The sequence below is a fragment of the Halyomorpha halys genome, unplaced genomic scaffold (genome assembly GCF_000696795.3).
Source record: "Halyomorpha halys isolate HHAL.00 unplaced genomic scaffold, Hhal_1.1 Scaffold324.1, whole genome shotgun sequence".
Classification (NCBI taxonomy): Eukaryota; Metazoa; Arthropoda; class Insecta; order Hemiptera; family Pentatomidae; genus Halyomorpha; species Halyomorpha halys.
In genome coordinates, this window is record NW_027112641.1 from 938,123 (window position 1) to 963,241 (window position 25,119).

The 25,119-nt window shown below is 27.9% G+C and overlaps 1 protein-coding gene across 1 annotated transcript in view; it reads right to left on the reverse strand.

Moving 5' to 3' along the window:
• LOC106681296 (ankyrin repeat, PH and SEC7 domain containing protein secG) overlaps positions 1-12,493 on the reverse strand; it is a 13,815-nt gene extending 1,322 nt beyond the window's left edge. The window contains exons 1-3 of the mRNA XM_014421542.2: positions 12,346-12,493; positions 7,145-7,199; positions 4,565-4,674 (exon numbers count right to left, since the gene is read on the reverse strand). Of these exons, the coding sequence (XP_014277028.1) occupies positions 4,565-4,674; positions 7,145-7,199; positions 12,346-12,411 (231 nt within the window). The 5' untranslated portion in view covers positions 12,412-12,493. The remainder of the gene's footprint in view (positions 1-4,564; positions 4,675-7,144; positions 7,200-12,345) is intronic.
• Positions 12,494-25,119: the final 12,626 nt, after the last annotated feature.

Consider the following 25,119-nt stretch of genomic DNA (forward strand, 5'->3'; position numbering starts at 1 on the left):
AAAGAAATTAACTATAATTACAAGTCAAAGTTATTTCTTGTTTGTAATTCTGAGAAAGACTTCAAATTATGGCTTAGTTTTGCATTTTCACAACACAGATTGCGAAAAGGTATGTTTAAAAATTTCTAGCAAATAATAATTTTTTGTTTGAAAATGAATTTTTAGCAATTTTAAATTTGTTTTGACCATCATTTTTCAAATTTTAAAATGATAGATAAATCTACTGTCATCTGTTGTAAATATGTTATAGCCATGTTAGATATAAGACCTGGAGCTAGAATAATAAACTAGGATACTAAATTGGTTTTGAGATTTATTAAGGTGCTAAAAATCTCAAAAACAAATACAAAGATAAGTATGGGGTAGATGAAATTGTGATTTAAAATAGCGATTTATAGATAAATTAATTTCTCTGGGAATCAGGATCACAGGCATGATTAGATCTAATTGTGTTGAAAAGTGTCCTGTTGTTAATTTGGAAAAACCTAATCGGAGAACTTAAAACAACTAATATAACTACCCTAATTTAGACTAAATTTGAGATTCAAAAAAAGGATACTGGCCTATATTTGCTTGATTACAAGATGTTTCAGTATAAAATGATCAACTTCTATGCCACCAAATGAGGAGACATTTCTTTGACATCCAACTAAAAATGGAGTTTGGATATCACAAAAAACCTTCAATAATTAAACAAAATTCAACAAAGAAATACTTAAATTGCTATTTTTTAAAGTATTTTAATATTTTTACCATAAATATATAAATAATTTAAACTAATCTTTAAATGGTTTTCATTTAGTATCCTTTGACATGGAATGGCTAGTGTTGTGATTTTGCAACAGAGTTTAACAGGAACCGAAATTTGATATTATTACTTAAAATTTCTTAGTATACACAATTTTTTGGCATTATATATGAATTTTTATCAAAATCCCTGTTGAAAAAAGGACCATATATATCCAAGGTATCTCAGAACTGCATTTACACCAGTTTGAATTCGGCCTGAAGGGTTGACTTTTATTTCGTGATGGTTTCACATAATGAGAATTTGACCCTTCCATCATGGTTAAAATATGGTGGTAACCTATAGATTAGGTAATATTAGACAGCTATCCTCTGTATGTCAAAAATGACCAGAAAGGGGGTAAAAAAAAAAAAAAAAGACTTTATTAGGCATTGCTTTTTTTCAAAAGATATGACTGCTTATTTATTTTGTTTGGTTTTCTTTTTATCATATCATACAACATTAAAATTAACTTCACAGCTTGATATAAAAGATCACATGAAACTATTCCTTCTGGAGGTGTTAAGTGATAACCCTAATAGTAGAAATAAAAAAGTCTTTTAAAATTATTAGGGCATATAAAGTAAGAAATCAACAGGAATTTTTATAAACTTCTTATGTTAGGAATATTATTGCTTATCTGAACATGATTATGTTCTATATTTCTCTTTTACTATATGGGTCATTCTCCCAAAATGACAACATTTCTGTCACTGGATGAAAACAGTTACCAAATTACCAATTGAACAAGATTTTTAGTTAACATTTTTATGAGTAAAATTTTAGTTTACAGGTCAATATCACCCCTGGCATCTTCTCAGTCCTAGATTTTGTATTAAAATTGACAAATGCAGCCAATGAAATTGAATTACAGGCTTAATTATTTTATAGAAGCTTCATCGCAATGTCCCAATGTTTACCAGAATCATTTGCGGTTTTTGTAACTTTTAACAAAGTCATGCTCACCAGTCAAATCAAGTTATCCCACAATGAAAGTTAGCCCTAACCTGAGAAGATCAAATGTTTTGAATATCCTGCCAACTAAAAGGATACAGGAGGCAAATTGTTGCTTCTTGTAGCAATACTAATTCTACTTTAGTAATTTCTCATATTCAGTTTCCTTTCCTATTTGCTATTAAGGACTAATGGTTTAAAGAGTAACTTTCTTATATAGTACTAACAAAATTTTTTCCTCAATTCCCTTTCATAGCAACCTTATAGGATGGTCCTATATTTATATATCTCATTCCAAGCTATAACTAGACACATAGAAAACGAAAAAAATAAATAGAATGAAAAATATATACAATAAAAAAACATGAAAGGTAACAAAACAAAAAGCAAAGCAAGTGGTTAATTATTAGAACAATCAACAATTTTTTTTTTTAGATGAAAGACAGAATCTAAACTACCACAGATAAAATATTGTAGTTAGGAGCAAGTATATCTTAACCATATAGCACTTTTAATGTAGAAAATAAGAACCTATATTTAAAACTAAATATACAACAGCACTATATTAAACTATTCCAGCGTTTAGTTACTCGTTCTTTATTGAGTCATATTTTTCTGTCTTCAGTCATCATTCTACTACATTGTTTCTCTTTGACAATACATTAAAGATAGGCATTTTCTTTGATGAAGTTGTCAGATTGCTGCAAATGACCAGAAGAGGGGAAGAAAGCAAGTGCCAAAACAGTGGTCATCAAGAAGAAATGTGACCAGGCTGTCATGAGAAATAGGCAAATGCATATGTATATTTTTATGGTGTCAATCGTAACAAGAATATTGTGAAATTTTTCAAATGTAACTATAAATTTAAATTTCAGAAATCGTTTCATTACTAACCTAGATTTTTTAAATGTATTAATCTCATTAAAGTGAATAAGATAGGTAATTATTAATTGATTTATATATGTGCCCACTTCAAGGATGTCCTCTGACATACCTAACAATCCCGTAAAAATATGGGACTGACAATGTATGTAAAAAATCTTAGATAAAGTGTACTTGAAAGTCTGCCACTTAGGGAGAATGGCCTATATATCATATTGACTAACTGACCTGAAATTATAATTTATTGATATTAACACCAACTTCAATGATTCAATTAACTCTCAACACTTTATTTTAAAACCTTCAAACATTTTGGCCCTTAGGCCTTTTTCAAGGAGATAACCTAAAAATTTGTCTCCTACTACATTACCTCCTAACATAATACCAATAGTTTTGAACATACCTCAGTCATTGAATTGTCACAATTCATTTAAAATATCTTTCTTTTGTAGGCTAATTGCCCTTGTCATATAATCTTCAAAAACAAAAACAAATATTAAATTAATAACAGTTTCAATTATTTTTTAATAAAATAGCTATTCACTAACAAACTACACAATCTCAATACAATAACTGTACTTTACTTTTTTTTCCCCTTTCTACTAACCACATCAATAACACTACCAATAAAACATATCTCCAACAAGTTAGACAGTCCTAATTCACAAGCATAGTTACTGAGTTTAATTTAATTAACATTATTTTCTGTTTGTTGCTTATAATTTAACATTATTTTAATATTATTGTATTTATGTAATATAACATATTTTTTCACACACACAAAAGCCCCATCACAAATAGATTTACATATACATATATACTTGTTTTTAAGATTCCTACTTACTAAAAAACCACCTACCAAGTCTTCTTTACCAGCACATGTAGCCACTGTCTAGCATTACTTCACAGGGCAGAAGGGCTATCCACCTACATCTTCTTTTTACATCTTATTAAGCCGATGCCTGGCCTCTTCTTTCTCACTTGTGCTCTGAGCCTTCTACTGATTTGGGCTGATAGAGTCTGTTACTCTAATTCTCCTACCTAAGTTTTCCGGAACTGTTTTGTCAAGTTTTATGACTAGCTCTTCTTTTTCTTGAGTAAAACCTGGGCAACAGAAGAATGAATGTTCCACTGTTTGTTCCACTGAATTACAAATACATATATACATGTGTATACATATGTGTGTACATATATGTATATATATATATATAATACATATTAAAATATGTACCAATACAACCAATAAAGGGTTAGGGGTGCTGTACTTTGTAAGGAAGTACTGTTACTAGACCAACAGTTGTGCAAGGAAGTGATTTGGTCAGAATCACGCTCAACTGCCAGATTTTTACCAAATTAAGGGTATTCAATTTATGAGCCTAGCTGGACCCCAGGAGAGCTCCAGAACCCACAGTTTTCTGTCCAGCCAGATTAGAACCAGGTCCTTGGAGTTAGTTTGAGGAGTTAATTTGAATATTTCATCTCATATTTAACAATTTACTGATTAATACATATTTATTTTACATAAAATTTCAGGATAGTGGTGATTTAGTCCTTTAGAATCTGATTTAAAATTTACTTAAAGGCCGAAACATTGGAGGTTTTAAAACAAAGTGTTGAGAGTAAATTGGATAATTGAAGTTGGTGTTATTATTAATGTAAACCACCCTCAAACCATCAATCAATGAACACATTAAATTGGTAATCTACAATTTATTAATTCACTAAGAGATCCATCATCCATGTTCCAACATTTTATCATTAAATAATAACGGAAAAGTCATACTCGCACCAATTCATATCCATATACTTTCGGATGCATATGAAGTTTCACTCCAAAAAATTCTTATGGTGATTTAATTAAGCTATGCTTTTGTTTCATAATATATAAATCTAATTGAAATAAAAGTATTTTAAAATAAAAATAATAAAAAAAAAAACTACCAGATCCAGTGTACCCGAGAGACAACGGGGCAGGTAAATTTTTCTGAAGAAGTCAAGATCTTGTTTGCCATTTTCACTCACAAATCTCTTGGCGCAAGACTTGATCTGTACTGAGAAAAGTAAGTAAAATACTCATTAATTAATATAGATAATAATAATATACTATGTTATATTATTAATAATTATGTCAGTGAGTTTTAGTGAAAATACAACCTCCAATAACAATGCTTTATTGTCATATTCTTTTTTATATCTTTACTGAAGTTTGGGATTGTTCCTCCATCCTCAAGATATTTTTTTCTCCTATAATAATAAATATTTTTTAAAAATATAGTACATGTTTTAATTGTAGTATTTATTAACTATATCAGTAGACACAAGAAAATAAAGAAATGTATTGGATCAAAATCCAATTCCTTTTTGTACAGTACAGCATTGATATTAGAAAAGTGGATACTCATTGACATTGATCAGATAATTATGTTTTAATTAATGAAACTTAATAAAATTATATGGCTACTGAGGAATTTTGGGAATGCTCATACGATTAAAAATTTGGAATATTCTGAAACTTTGGTATAGATATGACAAAGAATATATGTGATAATAAAGTATTATTGTAGTAGTGTGTATTTACTAAAATATATGAATAAAATTTAAATAGCCAGTCACCACAATGTCCCTTTGTCAAAATTAATTTTTTTAACTTCATATATTTTGAAATATAATTCTTCATTTTTTTTTTGTTCTTATTAGGATTAATTAAATATATGCATCATATTATAGAAATAAAGTAAACTAAAAATAAAAAATAATAATAATAAAAAAAAACAGACATTAAGTTAATTAATTTTTTTTGTGAGAAATGTAGCTTTAATAGATAAATTTTATTTAGTTAAAAAATTTAAATTATAGTAAATATAACATTGTTGTTCTTGTATAACTTTTGTTTCTAACTCAAAATAGTCTCCAACCCTTTAAATCAGACATTTTACCATCCACAGTGCACTAATCCAGAATTCCAATCATCCATCGCCCACCCCCACTCCTAGCTTGAGACAAAGGAGGAAATATTTGAAATTTAGGTCACTTAAAAGTGTATTATGAGATACTTTATGATGTATTTACCACATAGAACTTTTTAGCTTTTTAGCTAGTTAAAGTAACAATGAAGTAGTTTTAACAATAATTTCTCATTTATATATATCACTAAAGATTGAGGACAATCTTAAGGACTACTTTGCACCCACAATTTTGTATTACAAAACTACATAACAATATTTGTTTTTATAAAATTTTAAGTATTTTTAACATCTAAGTGACATTTTGGTCTATTTTTTTTTAATTAATTTATTTATTTAAATTTACTACTGTAAAAAAAAATACAATAAGAAAATTTGATGAATTTTACAGAGTACTTGATCATCTTGGGAAGGAACCGACCAATGGTGGTACTTCAATCATTGGTTTAAATCAGAAGACCCCATGGCCCTCTTCTTTTCAGACGCCTTGGAGGATTATCAGGGATTGTTAAGGATGAGAGATTAAGAACTAATGAGTTAGGATGGGTAACGAATGAAAGGATGTATATCTATTTCGTGGCCAAACCTGTAACATATGGGATGTTGAAGTCTTTATGGATGAGTTTATTTATGACGTGATAAGGAGCACCAAAGATTTTACGGAGGATTGTAAGAATTGGATGCAGGAGGAATTTCATGGTTTGGTGGAGCCCTAGAGCTCAATTCCATATGTCTAAATCGGTCTGAATATCGTAGTATATTATATTTTTTTATAGTAAATGGGAAGTTTAGAGCGTTTGTCAAGTAAGTGTTGTAGTAATCGAAATCTATGAGCACTTTCTTGTTGCTAGTATGGGGATTCCAAGTAAGTCTCTTATCATGATGGAATCCTAAGTACCATATCTGTTCAACAGGCGTTTGTGGGATATTAAAAAAAAAAAAAATGCAGGGCAGAAGAGTAAAGTTTATGATGGAGAGTAAAAGTGATCTGGAGTGATTTGTTTGGCCATTCTCAAACCACATTCCTCACTTACCCCAGTCACACTATTAAAATATTTTTTTACACATACATTACAAGAAATGGTCATAACTTAATATAAAATTTGTATTGTTGTTGGTTTTCTTGTTCATTGTTCCGAGGGGTGTTATGTCTTGGATTTTACTAGAATTCAAAATGCAAGATACAAAAGCTTTAAAGAAATGAAAATACAACAAGAAAACAACAAAAAGCAAAACAACAAAAAAGTATATATATAAATTAAAGATGGAAAACCACTAAAAAACTAACAATGAAAATTAAGTTTTTTAAAATAGATAATTTCTCATAAAATATGTTCTGCTAAACCCTTACTGCAGCCCATCTCCTGTGGGAAATCACTGTCATGAAAACATTGCTGAAATAATAGATTAAAAAAGTTTATAACAATTTCTTGATAGAAATGGAGTTGATTCCTGCAAATCAACTTTTTGTAATTGAAAATAAAGAGGTTCATCAACTGTTGATTAGTTATTAATTAATTATTTGAGTTATTAATATATAGAAAGAATTTCACATTACCTATATCAATTGAGGAATTTATACTTTTCGGCATATCTTCATGACGTAGTATTACCTATAAACAAACAATACTTAATTAGGTATAGTATATAACCTTGAACAAATTTGTCAAAGTATCTTTAATTATACATGATTGAATTGAAAAAATTTAAATATTAAATATATTTAAAAAAATTATTATAAATGATATTATAAATACTCCTAACATTAATAAAAAAATATTACAAATCGATTCCTAATGTATTATTCATTGACATAAGTGTTTAATTAAACAAAATAAACATTCCGGAGACAAAGATCATGATTTACTTGAAAATATATATTTTTTTAAGATGTATTATTTTGTATTAACAAAATTTGTCCAAATCAGATGATAAAAAAAATAAGTTTTGTGGTTCAATACGCTGGGCAGAAAAGTTAATCTTAATAAACTTTCTCATGAACTCTGAAAATAATACTCTAAATGATAGATTGTATTGTAAGCCTCCTGAAAGTATATTTGTTAGAAGATCATTATTTATTAGTATTAACCTTAAGGTAAGTTAATTTATGATGCTAATTGTATACCTCAAAAGAGAAGATTACAAAATAAAATATTATAAAGATTAATTACATAATCATTGTAATGACATTTTACACCTTCATTTGAAAATTTATTTATAACAATAAAAGTAATTCAGTGAGAAATTGATTGTATTACAAAGTTCCTACTAGTTAGAAAATAATTCATGTGATTAACCTGAGACTACGTTAATTTATTATGTAAATTATATTGTTTAAAAGAGAAGATTTAGATAATAAGATATAATCAAGATTAATTAAATAATTGAAACAATAAATGCAATAAAGAACCAACAAACATTTTTTTTTAAACATTACTTGCTATTGATTTAATTTTTAATCTAAGGAATCTATTTTTAATTTTTATTTTGATATGTTGACATATGATTGATCTCATTAGAAAAAAAATAAGGGTTGTATGAAAGTATAATAAGAGCTGGAATGAATTTTTTGGGCAGTTTAATAATTAGTTTGCTTAAGTTTATTAGACTGTTGTACAAATATTCTTCTTAATTAGTACAGTTAAATGGTTTTATACCCATTTTAATTTTGAGTAAAACTTTCTATGTTTACATTAACATATCATTTTTAATTAGAAGGATTAGTACATTAAATAAAATAAAAACAAAAGTAAAGACTTTGTTAATGGACACCTATAAATTTATAACATTAGGTCAAGAATCAGGCACCTCAATTACTGTAATATAAATGATTTATTTATTCCCAGAAAAGGCTTAGTTTTTTTAAAATCTAAATAATAATTGAATTATGAATTTTGATAAGTTTTCATCTCCAAAATTAATTAAATTTAATTAAATTAAATTAAATTTTTAAGATGACAAAAAAATTGAATTTTGTTTGAACTATTGGATTTGCTTTAGCAGTTTTTTATCTAAAATTACCAACTGCTGTGTACATTATGATATCGCAAATATTGTGAGCTCATAAAATCCCAGTCAATATGAATATAGTTTACCTATTTACACAATAATTGTAATATAAAGTAGTTTATCTTAATTATTTTATTTTTTTTTGTTTGTAGTCTCTCTATTACCTAAATCATTAAAACATCAACTATTAACAATCAGTTATTAAAAATGATTTAAAAGAGTAAAAACTTTGGTGTAGAAAGTTTAGTGTTCAATAAGTAGTTTTTACAATTTTTTTCTAATTCTTGAAAGCATCCTGAAGAATTATTGTAACTTTTATTTAAACACATCCTATACTAACCTGAATATAATTTGTTTATTTTTTTTTTCAAGTTTCACTCTTATCATTAATATTTTTCTTTTAAAATACTTCTTCAAATTAAATTAAATTCTTAGTGTTAATTCTTGGGGAGAACTCAAACCACTATCTTCTAAACCATTTAATAGCAAAATTTGAAAAATATACCTGGATGTTGAACCTAGGAACAACTGATTTCTTAAAATATCCATTTTTCTTAAATTGTAATATTCATTACTAATAATTATTAATTTATCCATCTAAACAATGTATAATAAGACTAATATAAAATGAGAGAATTAAAAGGATTGTCAAAAAGTCAATTTGAAAAGTGAGGTGAAGTATACTTGGTGAAGTAATAAATCATGGAAGATTTCAGAAGTTAAATGGAAGAGATTTATCCTTGCACCTGTCTCCTCCTGAGACTGCATAATCATTGTTATTGTTTATTAATTAGCTAAACAAAAAGCATTAATTCTAAAATGTTATCATATGTATATTTTTTATTTTTATTTTTCTACCACACAGAAAATAGACGTAAAAAAAACAGTTTATTAGGATATATTATATAGATTCCAAAAAAGAAAGGTAGAGACATTCCTCATTATACCAGTAAATTACTATCTAGCCTATATTTAAGCAATTCAGGTATTGTCAGGACAAAAAATACAAGATAACAGAAGCACTCATCGAAGACAGTATATCTCATAGAAACATTCCAAAAATGTACCAGCAATTAAAGATGACAGATGATATTCCTAAAAATTGTATCTATTTTCAGCTTTAACTGTCTTTAATTGATTTTAACTTATAGTTGTGAACAAATATAAATCAAATTATCAAAGAGGAGATAAATGTACACCTTGTGAGGGGAAAAAGTGTGACAGTCTAGATGAATGGTGCTGAGAGGGAGATTTTTTTACTTGTAGATCAAAATAAAAATATGTCAACAAAATACATGATTGCAATTTGATAAATAATTCTCAAATAATCTTTTAAGAATAGCAAGAAGTAATTCAAATACATTAAAAATTTATTGATTACGAAAAAAGTAGTATAATTATTATTTATAAACAACAAGATAAAATTGTATTCTATTTGTAATTTGCAACCTGCAAATTACTTCATAACAAATAATTTGCAACCTGCAAATTACTTCATAACAAATAATTTGCAACCTGCAAATTACTTCATAATAAATAATTTGCAACCTGCAAATTACTTCATAACAAGTAAATTTTTTGTTGGCTTAGGCAGTTTCTTAAGTGCAAGTCAATTAATTTAGTACATCTCTTGGCCGTTCCCTCTATAGTTGTCATATTGGGCTTCAAAGGTCTTGAGGATATTTTAATATTTCTGCCAGTGGGTCAGTGTTATAAGTTAGTCTTTCGTGGAAATTATCGTAATGGTATGTGCCTTTTAATTTTAAATAGCTTTCAAGAAAATTGACTTTTGAGAAAAAGAAAAACTGCATACGTTTTAACTTTATATTAAAATTTATTTTTAATTGATATGAAATTGAACTATTACAATTTGTTTCATAGTGAGGTATTATTCATTTATATTAGGGGTTAATTAAATAAAATCAACAATATTGAATTAAATATCTTAATTAACTTCAAAAGGTTATAGAAACTTAAAATAAGGTTAATATTGAGGGTTTGGTATTAAATTTATTCAAATTCGATGAGAAAAAATATGTTTCATAGTTTATTAATGACCTGGGCAGAAAAGTAAATCAAGATAAATTATTTCATCAATTGTAAAAATTATATTCTAAAAGATAGATAGTGTTGTAATATTCCTGAAAGTCTAGATTGAGGGACAGATAGATAGAAATGTACATTTATTTTTTTATACTTACATAAAATTACTTTTTTTAAAAAATATTTTTCAAAAATGAAATTTTGTTTGCCAGTTGAAGTGTTTGTTTAAACATACAACATAAAGATAAACTTTAACCTATCAGAATGAGGTGTAGATAGTTGACCGTAGATTAATGATTGGAGAAGTTTGTCGTGGGGTGCGGTCAGCAAAGAACAACATAAATAAACGAAAACATATTTATTTAAACATGGTTGGCATAAAATAAATAAATATGGATTTGTTTATTTATGTTGTTCTTTGCTGACTGCACCCCCCGACAAACTTCACCAATCTTTAACCTATCAGATTTAATTTTGTTGTTGTTTTCATAAAAATGATACTCTGAATTCTCTCAATATTAGGCTAAATGCTAAAAAAATGAAACATATCTTCTGATGCATCCATGTCATGTAAGGAACAGTTTTCCTGTTTATCCAGCCACAATTAGCAATTTATTGCTTTAAAAATTATCCAAATACAGTAGATATTGTACTTTCTCTCTTAAAAATACCAACAGTTGTAATCTAATTTAGCATATATTTTTTTATATCATGCTGATCTCTCCCTTGAAAAGTACTCATTTATTTATATTATATTATCACCTCGAGAACATCATTTTTAAGTCCTTCAGTAGTCCCCTATTTGAGAATGAAATGTCAAAATTACTTTAACTCCTGAATTTCAATTGGCTAGAAAATTATTCTTACTATTAACCTGAAACTATGCTAATTTATTATGTAAGTTTTGCTGCTTAAAAGATAAAATTACAAACTATAACATTTTGAAAATTAATTATGAAGGATAAGCTTCTCCAAATTATATGTGATTTTAGGAATTATAAAATATTTGTAATGTTTTATTTTGATAATGACAAAAAAAAAAAAACATGTTTTTTTTCCAGAGAGAACAAGTTGTTGACTATTTCAATAGGTATAAGATAATTTATTTGATCTTCTGGTTGCTTTGCCTAAATTGTTCTAAAAATAAACAGTCTTTTATTTTTATTTTAATTACAAAGTTTTGTCTTTATCCTTATTGTCTTGGCATTTTCAAGGATTATTTAAGTATATTTTAGAATTTATTATTATTTATAACACAGAATTTATAGTTATTGTTTTTAGGATTTTTATTTGTAAGAACATAAGAAAAATATAATTCCAAAACACAATAATAAAATATAATTCTCCAAATATTTATCTTCCATTCAATTTATATCATTAAGTAAGTAAAAGCAAACATAGTGTCGCTACCTAGTGGAGGCCAACTGAACTTTCTGGTTTGTCTATGTTTTCTTTATTAAACAGTATATTGTGCATCTTAATTGTTATTGTTTTCTGTTTTTTTTTTCTTTTTTATTATACGTAAAGTTCACAAGGTATTCATATTTTACTCCCATCTTAACGAACATCACATGCAATAATAATTTAGTTAAATTACCAAGACTAGATATCACTTTTATTTCAAATAACTTTTCTTGTAAGGTTGAGCTATAAATATTTGATAGTGCCTTAAAATTATCCGTTAATTAATAAAATAAACCAACTCACAGTTTCAGGAAAGGCTGCAGCAGCAAATAAATACAAAGGCAGGATGAGAACCGCCAGTGATGGCATGATGACGCATTCTGAATGAAATGAATAGTTGCTACCAGTTACACAGATGATTCAAGGCTACATCTGATATCGATATCTGGTGTTAAAGTTTCCGTGACCTTTCCTTTTATTTTATTTTTTTCATTTATTTACGTTTTATAGAATAACCATAACAGTTAAATTTAACAGTTATTATAAATCAGTAGGAGCGGTTTGGATTAGATATGCTACTGCTCATAAAAACTTCAATTATCACGGACAAGCTTTTCCTCATGCGTTATAACGACCGTCTTTGATTGTCAGCAATTGTCAGAAGTGGTCGCTTGAAGAAACCCTGTATTTAAAAAACCTACTCGGGGGAGGCTACAAACGTGGGAAACGCCGATTCAATAATACTTTATTATGATACTGTGTCTAAAAATATTCGACGCATATCCACAATGTTCTTGCCGATGCACTCTAGAAGCCGAAAAATATATATGTATGTGATTGTAGCTGTTTTTTTTTTTTTACTCTTTTTTTTTAAAAAAAATGTTCTGCGTTGATACAAACGTTATTATATAGCAATAATTTTTTTGTGTGTAAAAAAGAAAAAAAATATAGCTATTGTATGAAATGAGTTCAAATGAATAAAACATTTCAAAAACCAAAATACGCTTCGAGTAAAGTAGGTCAAACAATTTTTTTTGATATTTTGAAAAACCTAATTAAAAAAAATAATATATTACACTACTTACTCATACTGACAGAATCAAGTTAGCGAGCTAGCCGAATGGAGGCGATCATCAAACAGTGAGGCGAACTCACTTTGTGTGCATATTGAGTGCTTACTAATAATATTTTGCTAGTAATTTTATCGAACGAAAAGTAGACGAAAATGATGTCTGGTGGAAAGAAACGAAAAGAAGATGCAGAGGATCGCCTAAAATTTATCATTTCTAGGAGGCTTCGTATTTATGGGTTTTTAAGGACATTAAAAGCTTATCTGAATTAATTTTCATTAACAAAAATTTTGACCTACTTCACTTGAAGCGTCTTTCGGTTATATTTTTTTTACTCTTTTAACCTCATTTAATACAATCAGGAATATTTTTTGTTATTCTACAAAAAAAAATAATCGTTTGGTATGTAATAATCTTCCAATCCATACAGAGCAAAGGAAGACAATAAAATATAAAAAAACTGCTAAAATTATATTATATATGTATAGTTCCCAGAGTGCATTGGTCAGACCTCGGACAAATGTCAAATATTTTTCGATTTAGAATCACCAAAATAGGTTTCACTGGCATTAGCATTCACACGTTCCCATCCCTTGTCAGTTTGTAACTATATTTTCACCACCAGTTCGGAAGGATTCAAAGTTACACATTGCTTACTATAAAAAATAATTAGGTTTCAATGTTATCTGTACAGTTTTTAAATGATTTTAAAATTTGTTTGTTGGAAATTGTTTTTAATATATCTTGCTATAAATGTTATGTTATTGTTATAATTAATATGATTTCTATAGTTTTTTTTTGTAATTTTATTTAATCTTTTTTAATTCTTAATAAAATTACAGGAGCGGTCTAGGATCAGATCCTTAACACATGGAAAATAACTAACTGTGAATTTTTTGTAAAAATCGTTCAGTCAGTATCTCATGATATGAAAGCGTGGAGATTAAGATGGGCAGAACATGTGGTGCAAAGCAATTCATCAGTACACCTCTACAGAACAATAAATGCCTGTATAGTTGGTACGAGACCAAGTGGCTGGCCGAAAACCAGATAGACAGAATCAACAAAGATGCGAAAGAGCTGCACGAAGCAAACTGGAAAGCAGTAGCCTAAGACAAGCAGACCTGGAGAAGGCTGGTTCGAGCAGCCAAACATCTATCTACAAGGTCTGTAGAGCCAACTGCAAAAAACAAAAATTCTCAATAAGTATTCAATTTCTGTAAAATCAATACTGCACAGTGCAATAATTACCCAAGTGTTCGAAAAGCTCGAAGTTAGCATATGGGTTATTTTCCTTTTTTTATGATCCTTCAGTTACAGAACTTTAAAGAATGTTTGGCCATATGAATGTGGATGATTTTATTTTATTTATTTTAAATAATATTGATAAAGAAAAGAGACTAATATTTTGTTGGATAATATCGCCTGTGCTGAATTTGAATTCCCAACGTGGAAAATTGCAAAATTGCTCCACAAAGTTCAAAGGTCATCAACCGTATCAATGATATCTCAAAACTTCAGTTTTTTTGCGTGGGGGAGGGAGAAGAGGAAAGAGGAGTTTTATTGTGCAAGAATATTTTGCTGTGCAGTTGTGATACTATTTTTTAGTTGCTTTTACTGCATTAAAAATCAGAAAAATGACGAAAACTGAATTATATAAACTAAGAGATAATTACAAAAATTAACTTTTTATCCATTGAGGGACGTAGGACGGCCGATGTACGACATGTCACAATCTCACAAGAAGAGACCATAACACAAAAAAGGCAATCCTAACCCGGGGAACCCGCCTCACTGACACCCCCAGGAAGCGACGTACTATATCACTTTTGAAATATTTGCTTAAACATGGAAGAGGAAACTTTAAGATAGATAAATCGAGCAATATTTAAAAAGCGCCTGAAATTGAAAAACGGCATGAAACCCTCCACTTCCGCCCTACATGGTAGCCTTACTTATCTGATTTTTTTAAACAGATGATTATAGTGAGTATGTTGGTGATGTACAACATGTCACAATATCGCAAGAGGAGATCATAACACACACTAAAATGTAATCTCTTTTTTTTTATTTTATTACTAACACGTTTATTGGAATGGAATAATGAAAAAAAAATCTGAGTTCTGTCAGTATCTTTTTTTTTATCTTTCAGTTATCTATTGCTTTAGTATTTATATTAATATGGCTTATATAATATAAGGAAATATTGCGATAATGCAACGTTTTCTACGAAAATACCCATTTTGACTCTAAATAACCAAGAACTGCAAAATAGTGTGTATGCAAACAGAGGAGCTCGAAGTCGATTAAATCTGACATTTCATGTATAAGCCAGGTTTGTTGTTGTTTAAAGGCGTAAAACCTTTTGGTTATCAACGCCTATTACGTTGAAGGCAGATATGTGGCTAGGATGTTACAGCAATTTTTTGATAAAAGCGCCTTATCAGAATTGCTATTTCATAAAATTTAAAATTTTGTTTTGTAGATTTTCTCAAACAATTTTGATTACATTCAGTATATCAATAAATATTCAAGTGATGTTTCATATAAGCTCAATATTTTCTTCATTGAAACAGATAATTTGGTCTTAAATGACAAATTTTCAAAAAATATTTCTCTTAAGTATCTTTAATTTTTTAAAAATAATTCAACATTTTGCGATCAAAAACGTATAAATATGAACTAGGAAAGAGTTTTATGATTATAAAAGGATAAAAATGTTGTATTCTAAGCAGGGGTGATATTCGTTATTTGAACTTCGTAATAAGAATTTTTATAGCAACAGAACAATTTATTGTTTGACATTTGCGGCTTCTAGGGTAGTATGTAAATGAGGTGAGGTGTAAAGATCCAAATAAGAAAATTGTTTTTAAACAGTAGAATTGAGTTTATTAAGCAGTCCGTATGTTTAAAGATAAAAGGGTTATTAAGTGCTTCGTGGCGGTATTCTTTTCTGATCATCTACAACCTTTGTCGGGGTTACTTTTATCCGGATTCTAGGGGTAAGTTACCATCTGTGTATAACTGCTCAATGGCTGACTATTAATATATATTGGGCAATAAAACAAATTTGAAGTTTTATTATTTTCCCCATTTTGTCTGAAAATTGCGGATGTCTATCTAATGCTATTAAAAACCTATTTACGACTCTAAATTACCACAATACTAAATTTGATCTCTATTTTTTTCTCTTTTTTTTTTTTTGTATTCTTCTTTGGCAAAAATAGAGATCTTAGCTTTTACAAGAAGTGATAACTTGAAAGTTGAAGTTGAAGCAGTGGAACAAAACTATACTTTTCTCGTTTTATTTTAGTTTCTTTGTATATCTTGTTTGTTCGAATAGTGACAAAATACGTAATTTTTGACTAAATTATTTTTTGACGTTCTTCATCTTTAGTGGGCGAGTTGGAATTAAACATTTCGTCTTTTAATTAGTGTGAAGATATTCCATCCATTTATGGAAATGATAATACAGATTATGATTAAAATAACCTTAGGGCGAAGAAGACAGTATCTATAATCGTCAAAGCGTATTATTTTATAAATGGAGCTGAGTTTATCGGTACTTTAGCAAAATCTACATCACTTTATAATAGTCAATTTTCCTTTTATCGAACTTGATATACATTTTCTTTTGACATAAAAGTAGAGTAAAATAATAAAAATGTTTATGGAATGGAACATATAAGACAATATATAACAGAAATTGTTATTCAATATATATCTGTACCAAAATCAATCAATCGAAAGGAAGTTAAGAATTAAAATAAAATATACTATAAACAAAATTACCAGGAGGTCTAGTATCAGAAATGAGAACGGATTTACTGGAGCAATGTATTCCCGATTCTGGTCCAAATTACCCGCAGTGACATTTTCAAAAATAACAACTAAGAAATCGATTACTAAATAAAACTGATCTTTAATTTTTAATCACTTGTTGAATGAGAAAACATTGAAAAGAAATGAAGTTTTCTCTTCTGTTTGAACGGTAGGCTTTCATACGGGTTTTCTTCTGAGCAGTTCAGATCATTCAAATCGTTTACCTTTGAACAACAATATTGTGTCAAAATGACAAAATAATTTCTCTGACCATTGATTCAATTTCAATTTTCAATTTAATTTAAAGATTATAAAATAATTAATTAATTTATTAGTTATGTATCTGACAACAGAAATAGTCTCCTAAAAAACATTATGAAAATTATAATTGACTAAGAGGCACAAATATTCTTAAAAGGCAATAAAACTTTAGCCCTGTCTTAAGACGGAGATAATAGCAGCCTTAGAATATCCACTGAGGGCGTACCTTTCTAGTCTGAAGTATTTGGATGGAATCTTCATTACGCCGAGAAAGGGTTGCCTCTTGAATAAATATGCTGGTGGATTAATGCTATATCTCTGACACCCTTTAACTACTAAATAGTTTGACTTAACTGGTTGGGAGAGAAACTCTTAGAGAAAATTTGAACCTATCACGCATTTTATTAGAAATTAAAATTGTGCCACTATATTATAGTAATTAATCTATTAACCATCCGAAGAAATGACCCACTTAAATATCAATAAAAGAACGATAGGGCGAAACTAAGAGATAGCCTGATTCCTAATTCCTAAAAAAACGTTGACAAAATTCTCCTAGATAGCTACTAAAATTCTCTTGAAGTATTCATTAAAAATATTTTAAAAAATTACTTTATCTGGAAAAGCTGATGTCCAAATCCCATATTCAGAAAAAAAAATAATCTTAAAAACCGAAACTGAAGATACTCAGAAAAGATGAAAGGCATACATTGTTGCAGCATCAAATAACAATATCTCAAGTGTTTCCTTAAAGCATTGATTATTTTTGCATATATAATTTCAATCTTGGTAGGTGCCAGTTATCTCAAAAAATGGACTAACATCATTATTACCAAGGGCTTCTCGTAGTCTAAGAGTAAGGGAGAAAAAAAGGTTATTTCGCCACAATTTTAATTACTCTATTGAAAACTATAGTTATTAGAAAAATTGACGAGTCTGCTAACCATAGTTAGGGAACAAGAATGGCGGTTGTTTCAGACGTTAAGAAAATTTAGATTTTCATTCGGAACCCATATCTCTAAAGCTACCTACAACACTAAACAATCTTATAGACCAGCATTTAAAGGAGAGTAAAAATTCTAAAATATTATCCCTAATAAAACTCTTGACGTTTAATAGTTCCTGACTTTACACAAAGAATAATCAGTAGGTAGTGAATTTATTTTGGGCTAGCTGTATCTCAGAAATTATCACTTAAATTAGAGCCAGTTTTATGTACTCTAAAGGTAATTTATGACATTTATCTTAATAAGAGTAGTAGTTTTTACGAGATTTGTCAAAAGATATTCACATGTTGATTTCTCAATTAAAAAAACAAACTGATTGGATTATGAATTACTATATCTCAGGGACTATTTGGCGTATAGATGTCTATTAGGACTCCTTCTTAAAAAACTTACTCTACTTTAAATAATGTTTTATAAATAGTTTTTAATATTTTAGTTAGTTTTTAAACTTAAAAACTCCTTTACTAAAGGAACTTCGAATGAAAATTGAGCGAAATGTTAGGTTTTCTGTAATAAAATAAATTTTTCGAGAAATGCGTCTTAGTTACTGTAATATTTACTTTTTAATGACATTTAAAATATGTTTTAATTTTATTTAGTTTTGAGTTATGAACCTATATTTATGATATAGATTAAAAATGAAATTTTATCAAAATAATTATGGGATATTTCATGGTCTGATTAAATTTTAAAAATCAAATAACTATCAGGTTACTAGTTACAGATAGGGGACGTGTCTCTTAAGTACTTTTAGCATGTCATTTACTGTACCTCTTGTATAGTCTAAGTAAAAACTGAACCATTGTCTGAAAAAAATAACGCTCTTTTTTTTTTTTAATTTTAAAAATGAATTTTTTGACTCTTCGGAACAGCACGATTTTTTATTCCTTCTTAGGATGGTTGAAAGAGTTATCAATTTTGACTCTCTAACTATATAGCAAACTTAATTTTGAAACTTAACTATATAGGAAAGTTAAATATATAGTTTTCATAAAAGTAATAAAAAATTGGGATGAAATAAATGCTTTTTTCTCTTCTTAGGCTCTTGAACTATCATATTTGTCCAACACAAATTCTCACAAGAAAAGAGTTTATAAAAATTCTGATTTTTAATTAATTTAAGAACACTGGTATTATCTTGAGCGATTTTAGGTACACGTGCACTCACTAGGCAGACGTTCCTTTCAAATGGTACCTTTTATTAATTTGATCGTCTGAAAAAGTTATCTGTTCAACAGAAATAATTAAAAAAAAAAAATAATTCGACTTCATATATTGGTGATGAAAATTAAAATTCTAAGAGTTCAATTTGCTAATATTTATTGTAATTCCGGGTCCTAAGACAGTTCTTAATCATTTGCTTTATTATCTTCCATTGGCTCAATATCAGTGACGCGTTGAGATAGTCACGCTGGAATTTCGAAGAGCCCTGGTCCTAACCCTCATGCCTGGAAGATAAAGTGGGCTCGGGAACCTCAGGTCGAGAATATAAACATTGTAGATAATAGTGTGAATGTGATTAGTGCTTTTATATTAGTTCAAAATTTTATTTATTTTATTATATCCTTATCTGTTCATGTTTGATTATGTTCATTTTATTTATCTTTCGGTTTATATACATATAGATATTTTATTATTTAAATAATTTTAATTTATAACATTTTTAATTTTGGTATGCATGTGGTTGTTTTTCACAATTACTTATTGAACTAGGTTGTGGCAGATTGTAACACTTATTAATAAATAAAATTTGATCAGTTGAGTTAATATATATGATCATGAACACCAATGCTTCAAGTAATTCCATGTAACACCTACATAAAGTTAAGATATCAAAACTTTGGTAAATCAGTACCCGAAAAGATTGGTTCAAAACTTATTTTAGTCAAGACTGATTTTTCTAGCTTTATCCGATTTGTTTTCATGAATAAATTATTTAAATAAAATTATTAAAAATTTCCCTTATATCGTTAAATTAAAACAAACGTAATTTTGAACTGCTCATTTCATTAAATGAATAATTATTAAACAAAGCATGGAAATTTCACTTATAATACCGGGACATTTTAATTCCGTTCGGGCTTGTTCGGGCTTCATCGGAAACGACCCGAGTAATACGAAGCCGCCGTGAACTACTACAGTTCCGCTTCTGGTGTCGGTGGTAGAGAGTATGTCTGTCGCCAGTCTGTAGAAAGTTGCGATCTCCTTAAGTTCTGACTACTCAAGTAGGTGTCTTCAAATTATGATAAATATATCGTATAAACATTTATTTTGTTGTTTATTCCTTTCCTTTTTCATATATTTTAATAAATACTATTGTTTTTTTTATTTATAGTCGTATTAAAAAAAAATGAACTATTTGTTCTGTAAATTACTAATATTCATTGAGTATTCGAAACCTAAGTAGAGTTTACGAATTGTCGCTAAGCAATTGATTATAGTTTAAAACTTAAAAATTATTCTGATAGTATTAAACTAATATAGAATTATAAGGTAAATAGATATATTAATTATTAATAACTCATATTTTGGAAATAATTTAAGGGGTTGTAAAATTAAATTTTTTTCTGATCTTGTAACCTTGACCAATTTTTCATTAATTTAGTAAGTGTATTAAATTTTTAAAGTTACTTTATACATGTTAGTATTATATGTTAAATATTGACAGTTTCAATATAAATATAGTAGTTAAATTTTGTTAATTTATAATGCTGCATATTGTATATTATATACTTTTCTTTGATCAGTAAATTAATGAAATGTTTTTCATTATTTTGAAATGACCTTGATAATATTACTGATGTATTTATATTTTTTGTATCTTTGAAATTTGTTATAAATAGGTAATATAACAATTACATTACATACCAAAGGGCCCACGTTTTAACTAAATAGCTATTTCCACATCTTCAGAAAAAATTTTAAAAGCTGTAAAGTTCTTGAGATGAGTTTGATTCGTTTCAATGATTTCTTTTCACGATGGATCATTTTCCTTCTTTCTTATTGAGTGGATACACTCATCACAAAACCACTCCATAAAGATTTTTTCACGATCTCTCAAAAAAATGCAACGATAAGAAGATGAAGAAAATATTATTACACCAGTTCTTATTAATTAAAAATATTGATCGAGAGGCGAGTACAAATAGTCATAAAAATAGATAAGATTATCAATTTATCAAATATATAAGAAACTTTATTATAAATATTGATATTTTTTAGTATTTAATTTTTTTTTGTTAATCGTATTAAAAATTTTGAAAAATTTTATTCACATTAGTTATGACTCAAATAATTCTCTATATAATAGAGGATAATGATCTTCCTTCTTCCCAAGACGCCATAAAATTTTAGACAAAAACGTCTGAAATAAAAAATAGAATTAAAGATATTAGAAACGTAAAATATGTTTTAATTTAATTTGGTTTTGATTCATGAACCTATTTTTATGATGACGTTCTTAAAAATAAAACTTTTATTTTATTTTTTCATAGTACGATTGGATTTTCAAAATCAAATAACTATCACATTCTTGTAGCCTCAAAAGATACTAATGTATTATTTTCAGTAATAACTCGTTTAATATTTCTTTACTACCCAGCTGTTTGTAATGTTACTTGTGTTCTTAAAGAAAAGGCTAAGTTAATTTTATTTATATTAAGTTATTAAACGAAAGTTTTATATTATTCTTAAAACAACAATTATTTACAAGCTTAAGTTTAGAGCTTATTATATAGTTTTACATTAAGAAATTGTGAGTGTCATGTGGTCAACAATGTTTTTTTCCACAAACATTTTGATTTTAAAATCAAACAACTTCCAAGTCACAGGTTACATCCAGTACCGTAATATGCTCTCATCTTGAAGATTGGAACGAATAATTGAGTCACAATAAACGTTTATGGCACTGAATGTGGTTGTAATGAATCGAGATCCGATACAACTAACTGAAACTTGTTCCTTTTAACTCATTAATTTATTATTTAGCTCTCTATTTAGATACTTAAAACAAAAAAAAAAATCAGCAAAAATTTAAACAAATACTTTTTCTGGCAAGTTTAAACTACGAATCTTCTTTTTAAACAACGAATAGATCATTAAAGAGTAAATAATAATCAATGTGATTTTTAACAATCATAAAAGAATTAATGTTACCTGTGTAGGGTTAAGATATTTTCTTTGTACTAAATACATTTAATGTAGATAAAAATTATCCAATCATAAGTTATCAAGATTGAATTAATTAAGCAGCTTTATCCAAATATTGTTAATAACTATTTGCTTTACCGCTTCCAGTACTGCCTGAAAGGTCAGCGATTTTAAAAAGTTTTCTGGATAAATGCTCGCTCCCACGGGAGCTGTAGTGGTAGCCTTGCATCCCCAAGGCAATTCGTCTTCCTTGAATACTCAGCTGCTCTGGAATATAAAAAATATTCTCAACTAATCGAACTTATAATTTATTTATATTCAATTATTTAAATTATAAGGCAAATTATAGGATTTTATTAATGAAATATAAATCATATTTAGTTTTTGGTAACTGTTTAATAGTTTTTCATGATTTATTGTTAATGAAAATTTGCTGCTATAAACATTGAATATTAAAAGTGAGTAGCACATAGTGGCCGTAGATTTGCGTATCTAAATCAAAATATTACAATGATGGATACGTACATTATGTATTTATATAATATCTACACATGAGTCATATAATTTTATCAATGGATAGAATTAATCAATTTTATACCTCAATATGATGCATGTTATGTTATATTGATATATTATCAATATTATGCAGTTTATGATTATAAAAGGATTTGGATGACAATCCTATTTTCACCTAAAATAAAATTAACTTCTATCCGTTTCATAACACCTATTATGATCTAATATCTAATACGATTTTAGTTGGTTTAGAAGATGTCTGATATATATTTTTACCTCTTCATTTGGGTACCTTTGGATCAAATGAGTGAAAATTCGATAAGCAGAATTTCCTTCCCATAAAAATGATTGTGAATTTTGTCCTTTCTAAATTTTTTTTGCTCTATATAAGGTTCCAAAAAAATAAAATAATAATAATAAATAAGTAGATAGATGGAAAAAGGACTCGTCGATTATGTACTGTGTACGGATTCAACGTGAAATGTCTTTGTTGCTAATTTCAGATTAGTCACTGGACACGATTACCAAGTCCATTGACACAGGGTTAGAATCAAACCCACCCCTAAATGCCTGCTTTTATATGATGGTATGCCACCATTTCACTCAGACCACTTCTATTGACTTGATCTTAAAAATCGATAATTGGTGACTTCAATGCCTACGGATAGCAAAAAAAGAGATTCTCTGTTTCACTGCGAGGAGAAAAATGGAAAATTTTACCAACTAATATGACGTATAAATAAAAAATTCTCGATTTCTTTCTCTAAAACCCTTGTTATTTAAGATCGTTTGAAAAATTAGTTGGAATAAGAGAAGATTTTTAATTGTTTTTCACTTCACAGCCATAATTTTTTTCGTAGTTTTTAAGATTTTTGCTTCTAAAGGCACTCTTAAAAACTGAAAGGGTCGGAAATTCGTGTATGATTTGATTAGGTGTTAAAATAATCCCTTTTTCGGGTCTATATCTATTTTTTCTCCGCTGTTCACCAATTTTTAGCACTTTTTTCCAACTAATGGAAAAATTAAATTATTTTTTGTCTCTTTTCAAAACAAAAGTAACCAGAAAATATAACATCAATAACTGAGATCGACTGCTCATGCATTTTTATTGGATTTACGATTGACGTTGAATTGATAAAATATTTGTCAGTACAATGTAAGATTTAATATCTGCTAACTAAAGTATTAAAAATTTAAAAATCTATACCCACAACCGTCCAGTAATACTAAAAAATTATGATCATAATTTTATATCATTATCTGGATTTTCTTTTCTAGGAAATTGATTATATGAATTTCTTAAAAATACTGAGGTGAAGAGAACTTCCAATTATAATATATTACTACTTTATGTTTTGTACTTGTACAACGTACTGTGATTTACCCCATACTCGTGTACTATTGTATCCTTATATTTGTTAATTTTATCTATTGCTATTGTAAAATTTTGACATTAATATATATTTAGTTTAAACATTTTTTGTTTAAAATTTTAAATAATGTGGGTCTTTAAAAGAATTTAAACTATATGTACATAAATGTCCAAATTTCACAATAGAAATCGATAAAATTGACAAATATGAGGATAAAATAGTACATTAGTATGGGTAAATCCCGAAACGTACAAGTACAAAATATAGAATAGTAATATACTTTAATTGGAAGTTTTCTTCACCTCAGCATTTTAAAAAAATATCTCAATATAATTTTTCTTTAATTCCCTGACGTAAAATATCCCCTACATCAATATTATGGAAATGCTGCTTTCCTATTTCTGATATGAGGATGGGTCCTTGTGTTGATCCAATTCAAGTTGAATTATTCTCTTGCTGTAGTTTGTTTCAGGAACATATTGTGTATCTTATTCTCATCTCCTTATGTTTTCTGACATAATATTAATGTTGCAATGACTATCTTTGGCCTTTCAATCATAGTTGAACATAGCTCACTTCCCTTCCAGTATACATACCAGTAGAAAAAAGTTTGAATCGTATTTTTCGTATAAACTTGCTGTGCCTCTCAATCTCTCTCACCTTACTTATATCTTAAGTAAGGTGAGAGGGAGAGAGAGAGAGAGAGAGAGGCGGTAGATATACATTACTTATATACTTTCAACTTCTTTACAACCCGTCCGTGGATACTATGTCCTCACTGCCAACCAGCTTCTGTAAAAAAATACCGAAAGAAAAATTTTGAATACAATATAACAATATTTTTTTCTTTAACCTAAGTAAAACTATTTTGTTTTCAAA